Consider the following 23,279-nt stretch of genomic DNA (forward strand, 5'->3'; position numbering starts at 1 on the left):
GAATACAATCCCACATCATTACTGTTCAAACTGAAGCTGGCTTATATAATTTCCAAGCAATGTTCTCCAAAATTACATTAATGTACCATACACTTGAAATTCAAAAAATAGCAACACTTCTCACACCGAATCACATGAGTCAGTAACAAAAGTTAAAGTGTTACTAAAAATGGTTATAATTTAATGGGTCCCAGGATATAGAATCACACAGATGATCAGTAATCATTTATTTTAAAGCTGAAATGACGGTGTCTAACTACATGCTTCTTTCAATAGGGGGTCTCATTCTAAACAATTATATTAATGCAAAGACATTACTCATACATTAAAATGATTTAAATATCATAAATCATTCATTTTTCACAGAAACTAAAAATAAGTGAAAAAGAAGACTTTTTAAAAAAAGAAAAAGGAAACATAACAAAGTTTATATTCTGTATAATATTCTGGAATACAGAGTTTACCTAAAGTGAAAAAAAGAAGATACCTTTCCTGATTATTTGGGATGGGGCAGGAAATGTGATAAGGATTACAGAAGTCTGTATGCTATAAATGGAAATGTACAATACACATTTATCTATGGTTTCTGAACACCATTCTTCTTTACACTTACTCTACCTATGGAACAACCCTAAAAGTGTGTATTTTTATTAAGTAAGAAATATCTTAGGCAAATATGAATGAAAGAAGAATGGATAAGTTCTCTATCATTCTGCACTATTTTTGAGCAGAAAGATTGACTAGATATTAACACAAATGGGTTTAAATGTGAAGCTGCCATAAAAGCAGGCACATAAATGTAATTCTCCCAGACGCTATTTTGATGCACATTTTTGATTCCATGAATATTTTATGAAATGGCCCAAACTAAAGCCATATAACATTCCTGCATTACTGATGCTTGCGCCCGTAAGCTACAAACATTAGAGGCATGATTGAATGCATTAAAATGAACTCATTCAGCAGCACATTGATTACTTGAAGAGAGGAGCAGCAAAAGAAGAGTTACTCCACTTAAGAAAACAGTATACAAATTCAAAGTTTACAATACTGAAAAATAAAAAAGGGAGAGGCTGAAAGAATGCTATTAAATCAGTAAATCAATAAAATTTTTATCTTACATCTGTATGTAACCAACATTAATTAGCTGTGTTGTTGATTAGGTCCAAAGATTACTTTAAGTGTTGTTCAGGTAATTTCAAATGTCTCAATCTGCTATGCATGATATACTTGTTCTAACTCCATGTCTCAGCAATACTAAGAGTAGCTATTTATTTCCTTTTCTGCCAGACTGTACATTTTGCAACACAATTAACCCAGTTGGAAACAATTGCATAAAAATAATCTAACAAGTCTATAAGGTACATTTGTTCAGCAGCACTAGTGTGGCAAGGAAGCAGTCACAGCCAAATTGTATGCATGATTACATAGAAGTAAGACCCACTGTATTCAATGGCATGTGCTTGCAGGAAGAGGGGAGCACAGTTTGCAGCCTCATTTTTATATTGCAGCCTCATTTTTATATTGTTACTATAGTGTTAACAATGAAATAGAAATTGTAAATAAATTAAAACTGAATAAGATCAACAAATGTTTTACATACATTATTCATTACAATTTAATCCAGAACTAGTGGACATCTTGTGGAATGTTACTATACTGAACAAATCAGTCTTAAAATCTGCTTAGAAGAATCAGTCAATAGGAACCAAAAAGAAATAGTATCTCTCTCTTCTGAATTCAGTTTAAGAGTTTTGAGGCATTCATATGCTATTTAGCCACTTTTATTAATCTATAGTTATATTTAGTGTTGCAAAAAAAATCCCTGCCTAGCAGAACTTTTTATTTTTATCAATTTTTTGAATGAGATGAAAACTTAGAAGAAACTAAGAAGAACATCAAAAATATGTCGTTATATAGCCTAGTTCTTCCAGTACTTATGTTGGTAACCAAATCCTGTTACCAAGAGAATTCACCTTCATTTTTTCAAGTACTATTAAAAATTCTCATACTGAGGCAGAAGCTCAAACCAGGCCCTGCAGGAACTTATCCTGCTAAAGTCAAGAGCATTGACAGTGCATTCTGCTTAAGATTGTACTACAAAATTTCTAGGAGAGACAACTGTTCTTTCAGTCAAGCAGTTATCTGTGTGTTAACTCTGGCAGTTGAGAGGCTCAGTCTAGGAAGAAGCCCAGTTGCTTCCAAGTATGCAGGCTAGTGAGGTAAAGCAGAATGGGCACACAGATAGGTGAGACATAGCAGCAGCCTGATTTTCTTTGATGTTGCTCATATTGACAAGCCAGACTAGATAATCCAAGGCACAATAGTGCTGGTTGAAACCTACTGGTCCCTTGACAACTGCTGAGCAAGGAGCAGAATCTCTCTTCTGTCAACCACTCGGCTGACATCCAAGAATCGCAGATAGACCAGTAGTTGGCTCCCTCTTCTGACGATCTGCCATGGTAGCACAGAGAACGGGGGCTTGTGTCTGGCTGCCAGAGAACCCACTTCAATTTTTTAAATTCAGAAAGATCCTGACATTGTAAAATGTAAGACAGGTACAATCCAAACCCAAGTTAAGCAAATTTAAATACACTTAAATGGAGGAGAAATTTAAGCAGGTGCTGAACTCTCTCACTGAAATAATGGGAATTAAAAGTACCTAACTGTGTCCTGGATCATGCCCTAGCCTGGAATAACTTAGGATATTACTATTACAAGCTTAGCAGCAGTAATTCACAGTAGCATTATTCTATAGACAAATTTAATATGCACTGTTCAGAAGATCCACTGAAACAAGAATCTCTTGAACCAGGGCCACCTCTACCAAGTACTGGCAGGAACTTTGCTTCTCCAAAGATTTATTTTGTACAACAAGAAGCACCGGCTCTAATGCAGTGTTCCAAGACTATGCAAAGCTTTGAAGCCAAAAAGAAAAAAAAAACTTTTTTGCGGTAAAGGTAGCTTTGAATGAAGTATCTCAGTACTACTCATTAAGCAGTAAATAATTAAAGTACCATGGAAATAGACAGGTAAAATACAAGCAGCAGTGTCAGTAACAGACTTAAAAGAGAAGAGTGGGAAAATGAATTTTAAAAAAGCAATGAAATAATTCATTTGAAGTTTTAATAAATTTCATTTTCAGCCTTGTTTAAAGATATATTAGACTTTAGGGATAGAACCTAATTATGAACCAAATGGGCACCTGAATTTTTTTAAACAGGTTCCTTTTCAGAAGCTGCTCCCACAGAATCCCAAACTGTTTTTTAGACCTTCCCAAATTCAAATAGAGGTTTGGGAATTTAATGCAGGAGTAGTTCAGAGGGAAACAGCTGCTGGTATCTGCATGGATTTTTCCCCAGGGATTCGCTTTAAACTATTCTTGTGAAAAATTACCAAACTGTTTTAATTGAGTCCAATGAGTGATTTAGCACCTTGCAAGTTTTTAAAAAATAATTTCCATTGAATGCCAACAGAAACTTTTTGCCAAATAAAAATATTCTATGGTAACAGGAATAACAAAGGTGGGAACCACGGCAGAGGCAAAGAGCTACCAACCTTCCGCTCATTCGTGATTTTGTGCCATTTCAAGCACTCTCCAGTGCACTATTTGGAAAAACAAAACAAAAACAAAGGGTCATGTTACATGTTTCTGCTAAAGTGTGATTTGGTCTTCAGGTTCTCAGAAGAAGAATGTGGCGGAGCATAAGCCTTGAAGGACAGACAATGGCAGTTACATGATGTGGCCTCTGAGAACACTGGGCCACCATCTTCCACCAAAGTCTGGGCACAGGAGGTGTTCTATTCTGCTAGTATTAACTGAATGTAATGAATACATAAGGTAAACTTTTGAGGCTGAGGCCCAGGAATCCAGAAGTGGGCAGAATCAGAGGAGGATGGAGCTCCAATAGCAATTGAAACTTATCGACTAAGTCTGTGGCTGGGAGCCACAAATCTATTTTAAACTGAATGATATCGGGTGTAGCAAAAAAAATGCTCTCACCACATTGTTGTCTTTTTTATTTTGTTACATTTACCTATCCTACATTGTTACATTTATCTTTCTTACAAAATAGCTTCCAACTATATTAGGAATTTTGATGCTATGTTAAAAATAATAAAAACAAAAAAGAATAATAAAATACTGTTGTCATTTCTATATAATAGCCAGAAAGATGAAAAAGCAGGCCAGCTGGGCTGATTCAAGCTATCTCCCTGAATGTATCGGTGATGGGCTTAGCTGACATTTCCCTAAAGTCTACTAAAAGAAAAAGGGGAAAGGGAAGATTTGCCAAATGTACAGTACTTTTTCCTTGATTATTTTTTTCCTGACGTTAAAAGCTAAACATAAATTTTTACAAGAAGCAAAACAATAATATAGGGAAATGTTGCAGCTGCAATCCTATACACACTTCACTGGGAGTAAATTCCTTTGAGTCTGCTTTTGAGTAGACATGCATAAGATTGTAAATTTATTAAATTTCCATTGATGGTTGCATTTATTTTTAGCACAAACATTAATATGATGACCACTGCGATCATTGCTCATCAACATACATATATTTTGTCATATACTATACCCAGTGCTATTTGTAAATTTCAAAATAATATTCATTTAGATGAAAGATACAAATAATCAATGTGGAATCAATTCAAGCTAATAACTGTCAGTTCAATATCTATAGCAATATATTATTTCAATGTAATAAGATTACATCCTTTATCTGGGAAGCAAATCTTGTGCCTGCACACAGATGAACGAAATTATCTAATGAGTCTTTCAATCACTCTGCTCTTCAGACTTGTCACTTTGGATTTATGGGTGCTTCCCTCTGGCCATAGAATGGTAGGGAAATGCACTTGTGTCAATGACATTCCACATTAACATATGGTAGAAACTCTCACATTGACCTCTCAAGTCAAATTTCCTTGGTTAATTAAGATGGTTTTAAGTTTTAAGTTAACTGGAACAATGAAGCAGTTACACCATTAGAGTGGGGGATTATGTGCTTGGTGGCAACTCTCTGCAGCCCCTCTAGCTATGTATGCTCATGGTTGCAAATTCACACCTACAACCAAATTGCTTTGGAACTTGCTAGGAGGTGGTCTAGAACAGGGGTGCTCACACTTTTTTGGCTCGAGAGCTACTGTGAAACCCAGCAAGGCCCGGAGATCTACCAGAGTTTTTTTACAATGTTCGCGCCATCATAACATATAACATTTATGTGTACAATGTATGTTGGTGTACCTTGCATAACCGCATGAGCCAATATTGCACAACACAACATAATTAACTATAAACATTTTTTGTAATTACTTGAGTTTACTTTGATGACTTGCACTGAAGTGAATCAGCCAAGGATGCATAGTCGGACAGTAGCTGCTGACAGCCAGCCTCAAGCACACTTCCAAATGTTCATCAGTCATGGTGGAACGGTACTTGGACTTAATGATCTTCATGTAAGAAAAGGCTGACTCACCGAAATAAGTGGAGCCCTTCCTGCCTCAGGTGCTCTTATATCCCTGAGGGCCCTATTGCCTTCAAGTGGCTGCAGCTGTGCAGCACACTATGCTGGATGCCCAGGCCTTACCCTTAAAGGGGCCACTGCTGACACCACATCTACCTCCTTGTTACGTGAAAATCCCCTTTTCCCTTCCAAGTTGTGTTTTTATATCTAGTTATGTATTTTGGACTAAAATGCAGGCCTAAAACTTCTCTTTCAGGCCACAAAAGGAGTCAAATCTTAAGCTCACTCATTTCTCATGTTGTTTGTCAGTCTGGAAGACTCATTTTCTCTAGAGACACTGGAAATGTCTTTATTGTTTAAGTCAATCACTGAATATGCAAACACCTTAAAGGAGGAGGACTTTGGCAGCAAAGTCTACCACCTATTGTTAACTAAATCACAGCCATTAAGCCACCTCCAGACTCCAAAATCCTGTAGCAACAGGAAGTAAGCTACTCCCCCTCCCCCAGAGTCAGGCTTTGCTTATAGCTGATCTCTGGACCCTTCCACCTTTTCTTTACATACTCCATGTTACTGAGCATGTGCACAGCTCTGGGATACTTCTGGTCATTCTAGATCAACTTCCAGGTCAAAGACAACTCTTATAAGAGAGAACTCAGAGCACATGTCTCTCTCTCTCTCTGATTGCTCTCCTGCGGGAGTGGTCCTGCGGGACTCTTCCTCCAACTGCCCCCCCACAGGTAAATATATCTTGTGTCTAAACTCCCTCCCTTCTTCCCTATCTATTCCTCCCTTCTCCCCCATTTTTAGTCAGCAACTGGGTTTAGCAGATTAGGGAACCCCTAAATACTTCCCTATACCCTATCCATTTCTGATTCCTTTTCGGATGCACCCAAATACATAGCACATGCATCCACCACTAGCTAGGTACACTATACACAAGTACTAGAAATCTATACTTATCAATTCTCCATGTGTATTATGTTTACCTTTGTGTGTTTTTGCAATAAAAATATAATCCTTTGATTGAAAGTTACCTTCCTCCCAGTCACCTCATTAAGCTAGGCAAGGGATCTCTTTGCTGGACGCTGTCTTGGTATCCAGCCTATGGTCCCAAAAGTTTCCAAAAGGCTAATATACTAATTCCCCTAAACAAAGCAGCCTTTTTGGTAACATCCTCACCAGATCTTCCTCAATTCCAATACAAGTGTGTGTGTGTGGGGGGGGGGGCAGATCTCTATACAGACAAGTGCAAAAACAGGGGAAAGGTGTGGGGGAGGGAAGATCTCTGTATAGACATCACAGCAAGACCAGTGCAAAACCCCATGCACACAGAACCAACAGATGGAAGTTGGGGGGGGGGCAGATCTCTATACATACCAGTGCAAAAACAGGGGAAAGGTAAGTCAGCCCCAGTAGAGTCAATGGGGCTCACTCCCAGGGATGCGTGGACGGGAGAGAGAAGCCTGCCAGCGGCTCCTCTCCCAGGGAGGAGCCTGCTAGGTGCTCACTCCCTGGGCTCCCTGGGCTCACTCCCTAGGCTCACTCCCTGGGCTCGCAAGCCTGCCACGGGCTCACTCCTAGGGATGTGTGGACGGGAGAGAAGCCTGCGATCGACTCATTTCGCCTCGAGATCGACTGGTAGCTCGCGATCGACATATTGGGCACCCCTGGTCTAGAAGATGAACTTTTATAAATAATATATGCCTGAGAATGCAGTAGTGAATGGAGGCATCCTCTGATCTCTACCACAGCCAGCGTCCTGGGAGGTTGCACTTTGCCTCCCAGGATGGCAAGAGGATGATTGGCCTTACTACTGACCAGCGAACAGAACATTGGCAGGGAGCTTCCTTCCTCTGCTCTGCCTGCAAAAGAACTTTGCTCCAACTACCAGTTGTCTGTGAACTGGAGAAGCAAGTTAGAGGCATTATTCAGAGGACTAAGGGATCCTGGATTTTCAAATGCTATTGTAAGACCCCTGCAGATAGTTTTGATTGAAATGCAAGGTATAAATTTATACATAAGAAAGCACTGAATACTCTGAGCAGCCTTCAGCACCTCTCTTGCAGGAGAGGAATTGTAGAATACAAATATTTTAAATAAATGAATAAAATGTACACAGTGTTGTGTCAACTAGCTTCAGTGGCATGTGGTGTAAAGTATGAGAATTGGCATATATTCAACTTGAGTTGGTTGTGCTTTATAATTAAAAAAACTGTCAAGATTTAAAACAAATGATTATGAGATTTTAAACAAGTGCATTACATTGATGATCTCTTAAATACCTATTAACAAAATTTTAAATTGGGGGATCTCTATGTGGTCAGTAGCTGCAATCCTGCTTCCTCCATGAACAGAAAGCAAAACATCCACCATGCTCCTGTGGCTCTCCTGGCATGCTATTAGAGGTATTTGTTTCCAGTGAGTAAAATAGGATTATAGCCCAAGTCTTACTGAACACAATGTGTTTGCTTTTGAGTAAAACAAATAACACCGTTTTCAAGCACCTCTAATTATATTATGGCCAGAGCATTCACTTTGTGAGACACTGCCATGCCTCACATGGAAGGTCCTCACCATGGACAGGATTCTCAAAGCCTTATAAAGTAAAAAGAAGTAAAGGATTATGAGAAAAATGTAGTTATAGTATACCATCTCTGTACTTCTATTCCATTTATAAAATTAACCTGTCTGCACCATAATGTACTCCTTGCTAAAGTAAATTAATCTGGCCTTATTGCATAAATATCGTGCAAAACAGAGAAAGGGGTAAGCTAATAATCCACATTCCTTTAATCCTTTCCTACAGTTGTCTTGTGATTTAATTCCCATAGAGTTTATACAATGAAGGAATCCTGTGGATTCACAAACTACTTCCTCAGAGCAAATCAGCGTTTTTTCCTGCCTTCTTTAACAATGCTTCACTTCCCTATGAAGTGAAAATGTTAATAAAATGTAGGCCTTGTGCTTATATCAGTCAGACTCAGGCTGAACCCCACTGCTTGTTTTCTATGTACAGCGGATATCTGGAGAGCTCCACAGTCTCTTTGACAAGATTTCATTATATAGATGTCATTTTTGAGGATGCAATGCAATGTTAGAATAGTTTTAAAGGTATTTAAATACTAAGTTATCTTTCTTGTATGATATATTAAACAGAATGGGTTGATAAGGGCAGTGAGTCATACTCGGCAAGCTTTTGTAAATTAATAATTTCAAAAATTAATACTTTTATATTACATAAGAACAGCCCAGCTGGAGCAGGCCGTAGGCCCATCTAGTGCAGCTTCCTGTATCACACAGTGGCCCACCAAATGCCTCAGGGAGCACACAAGACAACAAGAGACCCGCATTCCAGTGCCATCCATTGCATCTGGCATTCTGAAGCAACCCACTTCTAAAATCAGGAGCTGGCACATACACATCATGGCTTGTAACCTGTGATGGACTTTTCCTCCAGAAATCTGTCCAATCCCCTTTGAAAGGCATCCAGGCAATGAGGTATAAACATTAAACAAACTAAAACAAGCAAGGTCTTGATGAGTTTTTGCACCTGTCTACAATTTTCCAACGACAACTCTCTTCTGGAAGTACAAGATCTTCTTTTCTAGCCTCTTGTTGTAAGGAACTATACCAGAGTTTCCCAAAGTGTCCGTCATGGTGCCCCAGTGTTACACTAACGGGACAAGCATAAACACCCCCCTCTTCAGTCATATCCTCTGAGAAGGAAACTCTTTGCCATATCAGTTTAAGCATATCTGTATTTGCTTGCCTGTATAAAATTTTGATCCCTGTATTTTGGTATCAAAATACCTGCTGTTTATTCAGTGTATTGCACCCATAGTTTACATGTAGCTTGTAAAAACTTCACTTCTTACAACCCTCCATCGGGGACATAAGTATTTTTGCTGACAGTTCTTTGAAGCAACAGTGTTATCTACATTCTGAACCTATCCACATTTCAAGGTACACATCTATACATTAAAGCAAATTACCAGGATTGGGAACTCGGGTCAGTGACTCGGACTTGAGTTGTGAAAATGCATGATTTTGGGTGGATCATGGACTTGAGAGTCGTGTGCATGGAAGACTCTGAAAAACATTCGAATCAAGGTCCCCTTGACTTGGCACTCGTCCCTACGCATGCAGACTCAAGTCTGCCTATGTCTGGGTGTGCTTGCTTACTGTTTTTGCGGTGTGAAAAACCTCATGGGGCCATCATTTCAACCAGGTGAGAAGCAGGAAAGTTCCAGCTGAGAGGCACGAAACATTAATGTTTTCCTCCTGCAATAAATGGGGAAGGTGGGACTGGGCTCTTTTCCCATCTCCGATAGGAAGGAAGAAACAGATGATCTTTGGACAAAGGATGGGCATTCTAATATTTTCATTGGCTGAGGAAGGGCAGAGGGAGGAGCCAATCTTGTTTTAGGATTGGCCTGAGAAGCGGGGGGGGGAAGAGGCAGGGAAAGGGGGGAGGGAGTTCACAGCAATCACACTTTGCACCACATGGCTGGTGGGGAGGGGGAAGCCTCTTTGATTGGCTGCAGTGGGACTACTTCTGAGTAGAGATGCCAAGGATTCAGTCATCCTGGTAAGCCCGCAGCTGCTGTGCGTGACCCTCTTCCCTCTTGTCACTGTCTCCCTCTCACGCAATCCCTCCCACCCTCTTTACAGACTGGAAGGAGCAGCAGGGGAGTCTTTAAAGTGAATTCACACACACACCAGCAGCAGCCCTGTTTTTTCCGACTTGTCTCGAGTGTTTTAGAGTCACTAAATGGTGCCTCAGCATCTTGGAAAATGCCCTGGTTATGACTCTTTTTTGAGTCGAGTTGTAGGGGGCGGTGACTCTGGACTTGACTCAAGCCCACTGGATTTTTCCGTCCCTGCAAATTACCCCGTTCCTCTTAATACCCATATATCAAAGACAATTTTGCGTACTCCCAACTCTGTACACATGCAATTTCCCCAAAATCCTATAAAGGTTAAGGATTTGCACCAGCAAATTGTAACTCCATGACATGACACACTCATGCTGTGTCAGAGTGTCCACTGCCCACAGGACCCTCTAGAACAGGGGTGCTCACACTTTTTTGGCTCGAGAGCTACTTTGAAACCCAGCAAGGCCCGGAGATCTACCTGGGGGGAAGGAAGCGTCTGACAGACACCCCCTTTAATGTATGGAGTCCCTGCTGGAGTCTAGTCAGTTTCGTCAGTTTTGTTGCTGCATGCCTGAAGAGCAGCTAAAGTGTCAGTTTCAGTGTCAGTTTAGTGTCAGCTAAATATGTCAGTTTCATCTAGTCACTAGAGGAAACTGACATATTAACAGTTTGGAGAGACAGGGCTCCGCGATCTACTCATTTTGCTTCGTGATCTACCGGTAGATTGCGATCCACCTATTGAGCACCCCTGCTCTAGAAGATGATCCTCTTCTAGACAGGTAGCTACATTTGTGCTCTGGAACTCTTTTGTCACTCCCTCCTGTCCCTGTCTAGTGGGGAACAGCTGGGTTGTAAAAGCAGGGACCTCTAAAATCCTTTCCTACAACTCCCTCCCCTATTCTTATTCCTCCAGATGCACCAAATACATGACTGCATTTCATGCACCACCCCATAATATGATAGGAACATATTAATCCATTGTTAGGACAAAGAAACATATTTCTATTATTTCTCCATATGCATTATTTCTACTGTTGTTTTTCATAATGAAATAATGATCTTTAATTGGAAGTTATCTCTCTCCCTCATTTTGAGGTAAGGGTACTCTCTACATTATGCTATCTGTTATCCAGTCTGAGACCCTATGTTCCAAAAGAGCTGTACACATTAATTCCTCTAAGATCTAGCTCATTTGGTAACACCACGGCACCACAGTACGCTGGCAGGGACACTGCACAGTCTCTTCCCAGCTCATTGGGCTGACATTGCTCATGGTCTTGTGCTATTCTTTTGAAATCTTGCACTAATAGCACAAGATTTTGTTTGATGTTGGCCTGTTGAGCCAGGAAGAAGAGGCCACATAATGCCCCTGTGAGTGTAAAGGGTACCACAGCCCTGGTGAGTTTGGGAACCACCAAACTACACCAATAATTCCAATTATTAATAATAAATAATTAATAATAAAAATCCTCTTCAGACTAATTTCTGCAACAATGCCATTTAATAGCATTGCAGCCACACACCTTAGGGTTTATGGCATAAGTAAGCACCCCCTCCTGAGAAAACTTCCATTTTCCTAAATGACAGCACTCTGTGGACACTGAAGCTGATCTAGGAAGCGGTCTGTTGCACTCTCCATTATGATCAGAACTCTAGGTCATTTATAACACATAGACTTTCTCTTTCAAACGTAAATTGGAGTCCCATGACTGCCTGACATCACCACAGAACAACAGCCCTGACCAAAACCTAGTTCACACATGATTATTGATCTTATTCACTCACCTGCTTTGAGAGTGAGAAATCTGTTAATTTCAAACCAGTGTTTCAGAGCTTAGAGGGGTAGGCTCCCAAAAAACTGGGTTGAATGAGCAATATGTGCCAGGTGATGAAAGATGTAAGTTAGGTTTTAGAAGATGCCAGCCAAGCCAAGATGAAAGCCACGGTGCTGTCTAGCTAGGAAAGAGTTAACTCCTAGAAAGATATTTTCCTCTGTGCCAGGAGGATGCTGTGTTATGAGTGGGTGCTTCATGTAAGGGAAGCCTTAGGCTCTGTTTTTATTTTATTTTGAATTTTGCCTCTTGATCTCAAGTATAGAATTTGGTGTTTTTTTTTCTTTGTTCCATTCTAATCCCCAATAAATATTTTCTTCTGAATTGTATGTAACCAACCTGTCTAGTGCAACCTGTAGATACAGCAATCAGCATCCTGTCTTTGATGCCTTGCTCAGTCTTGCAAGTTACCCAGTGGAGGCTTGAGTGCATATGTGATCGGATGGGGGTGCCTGCACTAGTGAGAAGTGAAAAAAGGAGGTTGGTGACAAGTCTCCATCTTTGTCCCTCCTCAGAGAATTCAGTGTAAGGATTGACAGTTGGCAGACTCCTAGCTTGGTGAAGTTGTGGAAATGTGACCCTGATCCAGCATTTCTGGTGACAGCAAATTTACTACATATATTCAGGCAGGGCATGACTTTACTGTGGTTTTGATGGGATCTCAGGATGAGGAAGATGCAACAGATTTCCCAGAAGAGAACATGGTGTTACCCTGGAAATCATGGCTTAAGAACACTTTACAGACTGAGATTTTACATGGTCTTCATGTTTTTCAAAAACATAGCCAAACTGCTAGATTTTGCAGCAGATATGTCCTACACTACAACTGCTATCTTGCAGATTTTCAGAGACCCTGACCATAATTCTAAATGCGATGATAAAAACTATAAGTTACCTACCTTGTTCCTCATATACAAGGCCCATATTTGTGTGTGCTTCAGCTTCTTTCCTGCCACCATCAATTTTAATCAGTTGAGCAGTTTTATAGCATTGCTCATAGAAGTAATTCCTCAACCACTTATCTTCAGGTTTGTTGAAGCAATATGCCAAATTTAGTTGGTTAATATACATCTCTTCATAGTACTCTTGGTAGAAAGAAAAGAATAATATCTGAGTAATACTAGTAGTTATAACTAATACTTTACTTTTTGCAACAAAAAGTCTTACTGGTATAATTAATTTCTTACATTTAGTTATAGCTAAATAATATAATATGTGAACAAAGGCATGTCTCTGATGTGCCATTTCTGTACTGTGCACAACCCACACAGGTATAGGTGCTTATTATCAATTTATACATACAGAGGAAGAAAAACATGAAAATATGCAGATGTTTTGCACACATACCATCTTCGCCCTCAGATCCAGCTCAATGGAAACCTGATTTTCCAGTCCACAGCAGAATCTGGAGGTGCAGAGAATGTCTGACTGGCCCTTAAGTTAATCATGAACCTTATTATTGTACTTCGGATATTTTTATTTGTAGAAAGACATTAAAAAATAAAACCAATGTTTAAACAAATAGCCACGGAAAAACAGAATCAAGTATCTGAAGCACAGGAAGAAGGGAAATAATCAGTTTGCATTCAGGAGGCTAGTATGAATGCCCTTTGATGAGCAAAATCAGATCATTCCAGGGCTATCCCATTATAGTAGTTCAGTGACCAGCTGCCTCAGATTGGTGGACTGACAGGGTGCTCTCTGAGCCTCCACCAGTCATCTCTTTGTGCCCATACAGGTGCCCCTAGCTCTGCCACTGCTACTCCTCACCTTCTGTTCCTGCTCCCTGTTTTGTCTTCTGAAGAGAGTGGAAAAAGATAGTGTAGAAGAGAAGAATGGCAGGTACTACAGCTCCTATTCACTCCCCTGTACTTCTTTCTTTCATTCCCTGCCTCTGCTTTTTCAGAAGACAGGGGTGGAACAGAAGGAACAGATTAGCAGCAGTAGGGGCGCTGGAGCAGAAGTTGAGATTAGGGTAGGAGGGAGTAAGAGGAGAAGGTGAGGAAAAGGGTAACGTGGCTCAGGGAAAAAGGAAGAACATGCAGGCACCTCATTCAGGGACAACTTGAACTGAACCTGTCTGACTTCACAGCAACCCCCTATAAAATTACCCACACCAATCCTGTTTTAATGTCTATATCTGCATATTCTCTTTCTTTATCAGAAGGAGATAAAGATCTAAATCTTTTTTTAGATTGTGAGCCCTTTTGGGACAGGGAGCCATTTAGTTATTTGATTTTTCTCTGTAAACCGCTTTGTGAACTTTTAGTTGAAAAGTGGTATATAAATACTATTAATTAATTAATTAATTATCAGGGTTGGCTGGCCCAACAGTGGCAGTCCGGGGCTTTTCTCATCTGGGGCCACCACTCTGTTTTGCCCCCATGGCACTCTACGTCCCCTGGTCCCTGACCCGGAAGTAATTGCAGTGATGCCATCACGTCACCACAATCACTTTAGGAATCACGCCAGGAGTCCAAGCTTCTCCCGGTGTGATTATGGGCCGCTCTGGGCTGTGTCTTTCATCTCCTCCAAAGAGATGAAAGACGTGGCCCAGAATTGCACCTGGAGCGGCTGTGAGTTGCACCCACTTCAGCCATGATTCAGCAGCAATCTGGGCCACCTTGCCATAGGAGGAGAGGGGGTGGTCTAGATCACCACTGAATTGTGGCCAAAGTGGCCGCAACTCGCAGCCACTACAGGTGCGTTTCCTCTCCCAGCAGCCTAGAGTGGAAGCTGTACACAGGATAAGAGGAGGGGGTGGCCTAGTGCGGCAGCAGACCAGGAGTTGCAACTCCCACTACGCTGCTGCTCTAGGCTGTCCTTTTCCTTTCCTCCTCTAAGGGGGAGAGGGTGGCCCAGAATGCTGCTGAATTGTGGCCGGGGTGGCCGCAACTTGCAGCTACTCTGGGTGCGATTCTGTACTGTCCTCCTCCTTCATTAGGAGGAGGGGGATAAACAGGCACCGGGGGGTGAGATTGGTGACACCGTCTCCACAGACGCAGTGCCTGGGGTATTTGTCCCTGTTGCCCACCAGAGGTATGCCACTGCAGCCCAACACCACCTTTCTCTCCAAATGCTGCTCTCCCTTAACCAATGATGTGCCAGCCTCTACTCCTCCCACTCTCCAATGTTCTAGCTCACCTCTCTCCAACCTTCCACACTGCCTCTTACTTTCTGTCCCCATCTTCTTTTTCCAATCCAGGGGGAGGGGAAGGAGAAGAAGAAGCAGTGGGGGCAAGTTGGCAGACAGAGATGGGCACTCCCCCCCCCCCCCCGCAACTTGCTGCCTTGAAAGAATCACTTCCTTTGGTCTCCCTGGACTATTCCAGTTCATTTTGCAATACAATATTTTGCAATGTTACCAGATTGTCACCGTTACCTGGCAGAACATTATTGTTTGTAACACTTCACTGCCCTCCCCCATGCAGGAGTATCTTTTCCTTGGCATTCAGGACTGGGGGCCCAATCCTATCCAATTTTCCAGTGCCAATGGGACGTGCACTGCTTCCTGTGGTGGGGAGGCAGCCATGTAGGCCTCCTCAAGATAAGGGAATGTTTGTTCCATTATCTCAGGGCTGCATTGTGGTTGTACTGATGCTGGAAAGTTGGATAGGACTGGGCCCTGAGTCCTCACTTGATAATCTCTTGGTCATTGTGTTCTGGCCTTCCTTATTTGGATGAACAGACCTGCTTGGAGTTGTAATTTTTGTATATCCAGAGGTCATACTGAACTCATGCAAGTCTCTCAGCTTATGAAGAACCCTTTGAAATCAATTTGAGAAATCCAAAGAACTGGCATGCTTATGCTATCTTTTTTGAGGTGAGTGGTATGAGAGAGAGCATCAAAAAGAGGCAGAAGAACAGGGAATCTTCCCCTCTGGAGAAGGGGAAAATCTCCTTCCCCCTTTGTTTTTCCCCTCGGACAAGCTATACAAATATTACATATAATTCTGCCACTATAAGCCCACTTCGGAAGAAGTAAAATTATCATTTCAATATATGAGTCATTTTTAAATATTACATGTTGCATTCAGTGTTGACTCTCCAGTTCTTAAAGATACCAAGCAGTACGTTCTCTCAAATTCAACAGAAAATGTGCCAGCAAGCACTGATGCTAAGAAGCCAATTAGATGGTACCATAAAATATAGCACATGTAAACAGATAAAATAAAGGAAGAATGAAGAAGATGAAAAGATTGCTAACTGGAAGAATAAAACAACTACAGATTGGATAGCTTTAGCCTCTCTTTGTAGTGAATATCAAGGCAGTAGAGTTTTGTAAAATTATGAAAATAGGTTGAGGTAAGTACCCTACACCTCTCAAGAGATGAGAGTGACCCGAGGCTAACTATTGTTACTGTCACAGACTTGATTGAATGAACTTTAGTGACCCTCAAGTGTCTATCATTCCAGTGAATAAGAATTATAGTAGTGCAAAAAGACAACCATTTCAGAATAATTATCTTGGACACAAACTGGTCCAATAGGTTGGAGTCACATGAAAAAAGCACAGCCATTTAAAGACATACTTTCAGAATAATTTTTAGGACCTAGAAATATTTTGAGGTAACTATCAAGAAAACTGAGACAGTCCTGCTTTAACAGAATAATTCCTTTGAAACTGGGATGTTTGGTAAAAGCTTTCTTGGGGACAAGCAGCAGCACAGTGGAATATGCCTCTTGAGATAAGTATGGGATGGGGGAACAGGCTAGACTAGCCTTCCTAACATGCCAGTTTTCTAAGTACAGTACATGAATTTTTCTGTTGAGGTGAGCATTTAAATATGTGAGGGCCCCCGTCTACAACTTGAAATAGTATAGCCCAGTACTAGACCTATGTCTTAAGGCTACTAGACACTCCAGAGTCATGGGAAACAAACTGTGCGCAAAATTTCTCATTGATAAATACCGCACTAAAGTGTCTAGAACTTGATAGATACCAATTTATCCTATGAAATTTATCCTATGAAATGCAATATATTCCTTCATGCAGGTTCCTGTCCCTTCACTCAGATTCAAACCAGTCTTTTGCAGTTTCACATCCCTATTCAACTGCCTTTGTTTCTAACCATTTAATAGCCCTTCAATCCCTGTTCTTATATCCGGTATACCATAAACTCTACATTAGCCTATTTGAGTAACACAAATTTACCCATCCAACCCTTTATCACAATTCATCTTCCTCTTCTGCTTCTTCCTGGCACCTCTGGTTTCTTACCAGTCTAGGTATATAGTCAATCCATTTTCTTTCAAGCAAGCACCAAAAAGCCAGTGATGTGAGGCTTTTCCCCCTTCAAATACTTTAGATGCATTTTCAGAGGCTTTCCCCCAGAAATCCATGTTGATCTATCAGGTCTTCCTATCTTATAGCTCCATGCATTCACCATTTGTGCATAAATTATTTCCACTGATGTCTGTGCATTTAAGCATGTATAAGTAGACTGCAGACAAAAATTCCATAGAACTACTGCAGTCTGAGGAATATAATTAATGCATTTTTTATAAAAGCATATTAACAGGGATATTTCCATTTTCAAGCACAAACAGAAAAGCTACATGACCTGGGACTTGCAGGATAAGGTATGGTATGCCCTAGAAAAATGACCATATTCTTCAAAGAAAAAAAGATATATTATTATTAATAATATTTGTGTTGCATTTTTCAGCTTAAATACTTTTATTGCAAAAGTATTTTGTCAGTATTATTATAATACAATTTTTATAATACAATTTTTCAGTATTATATAATACAAAAGTATTATTTTCAGTTTAAATATTTTATTACAAGATCAAAATGTCAAAAGAAATAAACAGTATGAAAACTCTGGAAGATGCTGTAATTGGAATGTAAGTTATCATGTGTAAATATTTCAGAAGGGTTCTGGTGACATCATTATATATACACACGGAGAGTTCCTCTTGTTTTGTCACAGGAATGTCTCCCTGTAACTGTAAGCCTCGTAATTTAGATCCATCATTTATTCTATAAATACAGTTTAGTTGACTAAGGCTGAAATGTGCTAAGTTCCAGTAATGTTTCAAATTCATACATGAAACAATTTGGAATCTTCCCTCAGGCACACGCTACTGCAACTCTTGCTGCTCCATTACCCAGAATTCTCCTATTTACCTGATCGCTGGGCTGCCTCAGTCCTGGTCAGGAAGTAGTAAAGCTGATCCAGCTTATCAGGCTGCTCCTCTAGGGACTTCTCCAGCCATATGGCTGACCCAGGCCCTGAAGCCTCCCTCAAGGCATTCCACTTCTCTATCAGAGTAAAGAGCTCAGCGAAAGACTTGTGATAACCCTGTCGCAGCATGTCTATGCAGATGTTCTTCTTGTATGAATTCCGGTAACTGAAAATTTTAAAAGGAAGATTTTAATCCTTTAAATCTGAATTATGCTCTTTCAGGGAAAGGAACTGTGATACAAAAAAAAAAAAAAAAGCAAGAAAAAATATGCTGGTACACAACAGTGATTAAAAGGTGACAAGTGTTATTTTCATTAGCTCATGATCATCATGCCAGTATATCTTCAAAATAGAAAAGGAGAAAGCTGAAGGAGGAATTTAAACATTATTTCTACAAGACCTGCATTATAAATATAACACTGTTCTGCAATTGATATCAGCCAAGAAGGTCAACTGAGTTAACCTACACAGAAAAAAACAAAACACAAACACAAACCTTCTTGGCATTTGTCCACTGAACACAAGCTCACAGTTTGCTTAAAACAGTGAGCAGTGGGGAAAACTAAGCATACACTGCATGTCAAAACAATGTATATGTTAAATAGTTTTGCTGGAGGTTATGGTGGGTTGGTTTAAAATGTCTGACACAGTATTTGTTAGAACTACTATATACTCCATATGTATTATTTCCATGTTCAAAATCTGTCTTCATCTGGGACTAATTTAGTAACACAGAAGTTTCATAATTTCCACCTAATTTTAAAACCAAATGACAGATCCACAGAGATAGAATGATGAAGATATATCAAAGTTATTCCACTAACAAACAGGGATCAGATATACATACTAAAACATGTATAATTAAATACCTTCAAGAGGTAACATCTTCCAAGGCATAATTTATAGAAATAATACAAATATTCTTTTAAATTATAGGTGACAATTCTAGAGCCCTATGCAGTCAGTCCATTAAACCACCACTGACATTATCCCAACAAGATCTCAAATATATGTGCTCAGTGATCGTCCCCTGAGGATTTTCACCATGAATGAAAATTGTTGTAAGATTGGATCCCAAACACCATGTCAAATGTATATTTTACGTTCCACTAAGTAGGAAAGAAAATCCAAATCTCATTGAATAATTTGCAACTTCAACAATCAATACAGTTTGATGAAACATGTTATATTTAGGAACTGCCACTATATGGCTATACTTTTCTAAGGCTGCACCCCATGCACATTTCCTGGGAGTAAGTGTCATTGAATACAATGGAACTTACTTCTGAGTAGACATGCATGGGCTTGTACTATAACGAAATTATATAAACTGACTTTCAGACCTAGAGAAAAACAAATCTTAATTTGAGTTGTGTATGACTGCTAACTTATTAATACAAAATTCACTGTCTACTCACATGGAAGACCCTGCTATGCTAAGGACCTCTCCACATGCCATTGTAATCAATCCAGCTACATTTGAGTCATTCTTTAATGGGTTTTGTTTGTTTGGTGTTACAGTATTCCAGTGTTAAATCCCACATAAATGTTACCCTTTAGAGTTAAATAAAAATAGGTCCTCATATTAAACATGCATTTTAAAAAAAATTATATCCATTGAAATACAGGTATATCTTACCTAAGAACATTGCTTTGCTCATATTTTAACAATCTAAAGCAGTGGTTCTCAAACTGGTGGGTTCCATTCCACCAGCTCATGTAAAGCTCCCCCAATCCCTATAAGGGGTGGGGGGCAGCGTTGCAATCCCAAGGATCATGTCGCTAATGGAGATGGAAGAGGGGTGCTTTTACCTATTGATGTATGCATGACATTGCAGAAGGAGAGGGGAGCCCTGCGCAGCCCTCTGCAGGGCTCCTTGAGTCTTAGAATGTTGGAAAAATACAAGTGCAAAACACTTCCTCGTTGCAAATTTTCCAACATTCTAAGACTTGGGGGGCCCTGCAGAGGGCTGTACAGGGCTCGCCGCTCCTCCTGCAGCATCCTACACACATTAGTAAGTAAAAGCACTCCTCCTCCACCTCCGTTAGCTATGCGAGTCACTGCCTTCACCTCTTCCCCCACAAAGGCTTACCCTGGGAGTAAAGCTCCAGGGAAGTTTGAGAACCATTGCTCTTTAGTTAGCAGAGGGTGGTGTATATGATCAAACTTTAGAAAAGGGTGATGGCATTTACCAGTTAATAACATTATATACAGAAAGTCAAGAGCAGAACTTCAATTTGTATTACTAGCTTTTTCACTAAAAACGGAGCCTTTTAACTACACTGTTCCACTAGCTTGAGGCTAGACTCACTGCATATCACTTAATAAACAGTTCTTCAAGAACAAAGATAACAATGTTTACAGTAAGACTCAGAAACCTATCTACACTTTTAATTTTATGTACTGTACACTGCTTGTTCATAATGTGTTTTAGGAAGATTATTATTAATGAAAGACAGGCCTCTCTGCAGATTTATAATCTAATGTGCAAAAAACAATAGGAATGTAGAAGGGAAATTCCAAATTAACAGGTAAAGGTGAAGAATAATTACAATGTCTTCTGTTTTAAGACACAAACTAATAGAAATGTTTTAGTATCATGAGACAGGGCATTCATGACTTAGGGCCCAATCCTAAAGACCCAGCACCAGCCCTCCTCCAGCACTGAGTGGCGCAAACGTGCTGTATGGCATGCCTGCGAGACGCACCGCTGGGTCAGTGCTGGTACCTGCTCAGTGCCAGTCCATGGTGAGTCAGCGCTGGCTGGAGGCCCATCACACGCTGCTTGGAGCTCGTCCCTTGCTCTCAGCAGTGGAGAGGTGAGTGCGAGTGGGGGGAGGCATTCTGGGGTATGGGAAGGAGGGGGAAGGCAGGGCAGGGAGAGAGAGTGGCTGGACTGACAGAGCTCTGCTCCACTGGATCCATACCCCTGCAGTGGTACTTCCAGCCCGACAAAGAGCCTCTCAACTCTGTGCCACTAAATAGCTGGCACAGACTTGAGTAGCCCCACTACAGGGTCTACTCCCTTACCCGGAGGAAGGGGGCAAATGTCCCCATCCCCCAAGGAGGCAGTGGCAATTGCCTAGCGAGCCCTGGATGCAGTGGAAGCCATTTTGGCACCACTGCCCCTCTGCACAGCAGGCAGCTCAGGACTGGGCTGTTAAGGAGTAACAAGAGAAAAAGGGCACAAAAAAGAAAAGATGAATGTAAGTTTTGTAAGAAGTACCACTAGAACAAGACAAAGTAAAAAGAGTTATGAGAACAGAAAGTTATGGGGTCAATGCATGAAGACATTGATAAACTAATTAAAGAAGATGGAATTCTATAGCCTGTAGCTTCCATTTCCTATAGACCAATGGTTCTCAAACTGGTGGGTCACGATGCACTAGTTCATATAAAGTTTCTCCGTCCCTTTAAGGGGCAGGTGAAGGGGAGAGGCAATGATGCGATCCCCAGCATCCGCGTTGCTAAGGGTGGTCAGAGGGGTGCTTTTACTTACTGTGGGCTTCTGCAAGCAGTGGGAGGTATGGGGAACCCTGCACAGACCTCCACAGGGCTCCTCGAGTCTTGGAATGTTGAGAAACAGCACATGGAAACCACTTCCAGTTTGCAGAAGGTGGTTTGGTTTCTCAACATTCCAAGCCTCAGGGGCTCCCTGCACCTCTTGCTACTTGCAGAAGCCCACAGTAAGTAAAAGCACACCCTTCTCGCCCACCTTAGTGATGCAATTCTGGGAATCGCATTTTTGCCCTCACCCCTCCCCCGCAAAGACTTACTTAGGGAGTAATGCTCCCTAAAAGTGAGAACCACTGCTATAGACTATAAGAAATGGAAGCCAATGCAGAGAAAGCAATCTGTACAAAACTAAAATGAACTGCTGATTCCTACCTAACGTTGCATACACGCAACAGGGATCAAATGTGTACCCTTGTGGGCTGGGCAGAAATGGGTTAAATAAAAGAAAAGCAGCTCTCCTGTTCCTGCTTTAAGCCTACAAACAAACAAAACAAAAACAAAAACCACTGCCCAGTAGAGTGTGGGCAAAGTTGCAGAGTACATGCAGTCCTAGACATAGATGAGCAATAATGTAGATTATGAAGTGTTAATGCATCAGGACTGAGAGAGAAAACTTCAGAAGCTAGAGACAAAAAAGACTAAGGGCCTAATCCTATTCAACTTTCAGGCACTGATGCAGCCCCAGAACAAACATTCCCTTACCTTGAGGAGACCTTCATGACTGCCCCCCCCCCCCCAAGATGCAGCACATGCTTCAGTTGGATAGAACTGGGTTCTAACCTTAGATCAGAGAACTGATAACCTGATAACCTGCTCAGATGTTGATCTCCAGCCTCCTAAAGGCTGAAATACTGCTGCAAGGAGGTGTCTGTTATAAGCTCTTTCTTCCTGAACGAAAAGGGACTTTTCCACCACTCTCCTTTCCTGAGAGTACTTGCACTTGGCTGAAAGTTGGCTCCTCAGGTAGCGTCTGACCCTTTGGGGGATGGCACACAAAGGAGGGAATGGTAAATATCACATCTTCATGCCATTTCTACAAAAGTATCTTGAGTCCAAAGCCATTAAAACAAGGAATGAGAACAATTTCATAGAATCATAAGACAGGAAGGAATCCAAGGCTGGTGTAGAATAGTGATCAAGAGCATCATGGCCCAATCCTATCCAAGGCCTGCACCAGCGGAACATATGCTCTACCAGTGCAGGTTGCTGCAGTAGCACTAAAAATACTTTGCAGCAGTGCAGGGAGCTGATGCACTGGTGGAGCCTTCCTGCATGCGCCGGAAGAGCAGTAGAGGCCCACTGGAAGAGGTAAGTCTGGCACATAAAGTGGAATGGGGTGGGGCAAGGGTGAGGAGGGGGTTGAATGGGATGGAGGAAGACAGAATGGGGAGGATATGTGGCAGGGGTTGGTGGATCAGGCCTGGGGGGGGGACGAATTTGGCAGCACACACTAAATCCTAACCCCCTTCTTAGACCTGATCCCCCTGCATGGATCAACTCATTTGCACCAGAGATATCACTAGTGCAAGTCCACATTCACCCATAGTGGCTGTGGGGGCTTACCCTGGGACAAGGGGACAACTGTCCCCTTACCTACCCCGAGAAGATCTCCA

The 23,279-nt window shown here is 41.2% G+C and overlaps 1 protein-coding gene across 1 annotated transcript in view; it reads right to left on the reverse strand.

Moving 5' to 3' along the window:
- The window catches only part of TTC29 (tetratricopeptide repeat domain 29), a 138,304-nt gene that overhangs the window by 99,008 nt on the left and 16,017 nt on the right, over positions 1-23,279 (reverse strand). Inside the window, exons 3-4 of the mRNA XM_066632422.1 lie at positions 18,092-18,315; positions 12,858-13,043 (exon numbers count right to left, since the gene is read on the reverse strand). Coding sequence (XP_066488519.1) covers positions 12,858-13,043; positions 18,092-18,315 — 410 coding nt within the window. The remainder of the gene's footprint in view (positions 1-12,857; positions 13,044-18,091; positions 18,316-23,279) is intronic.

This window comes from Tiliqua scincoides, chromosome 6 (assembly GCF_035046505.1).
Source record: "Tiliqua scincoides isolate rTilSci1 chromosome 6, rTilSci1.hap2, whole genome shotgun sequence".
NCBI lineage: Eukaryota > Metazoa > Chordata > Lepidosauria > Squamata > Scincidae > Tiliqua > Tiliqua scincoides.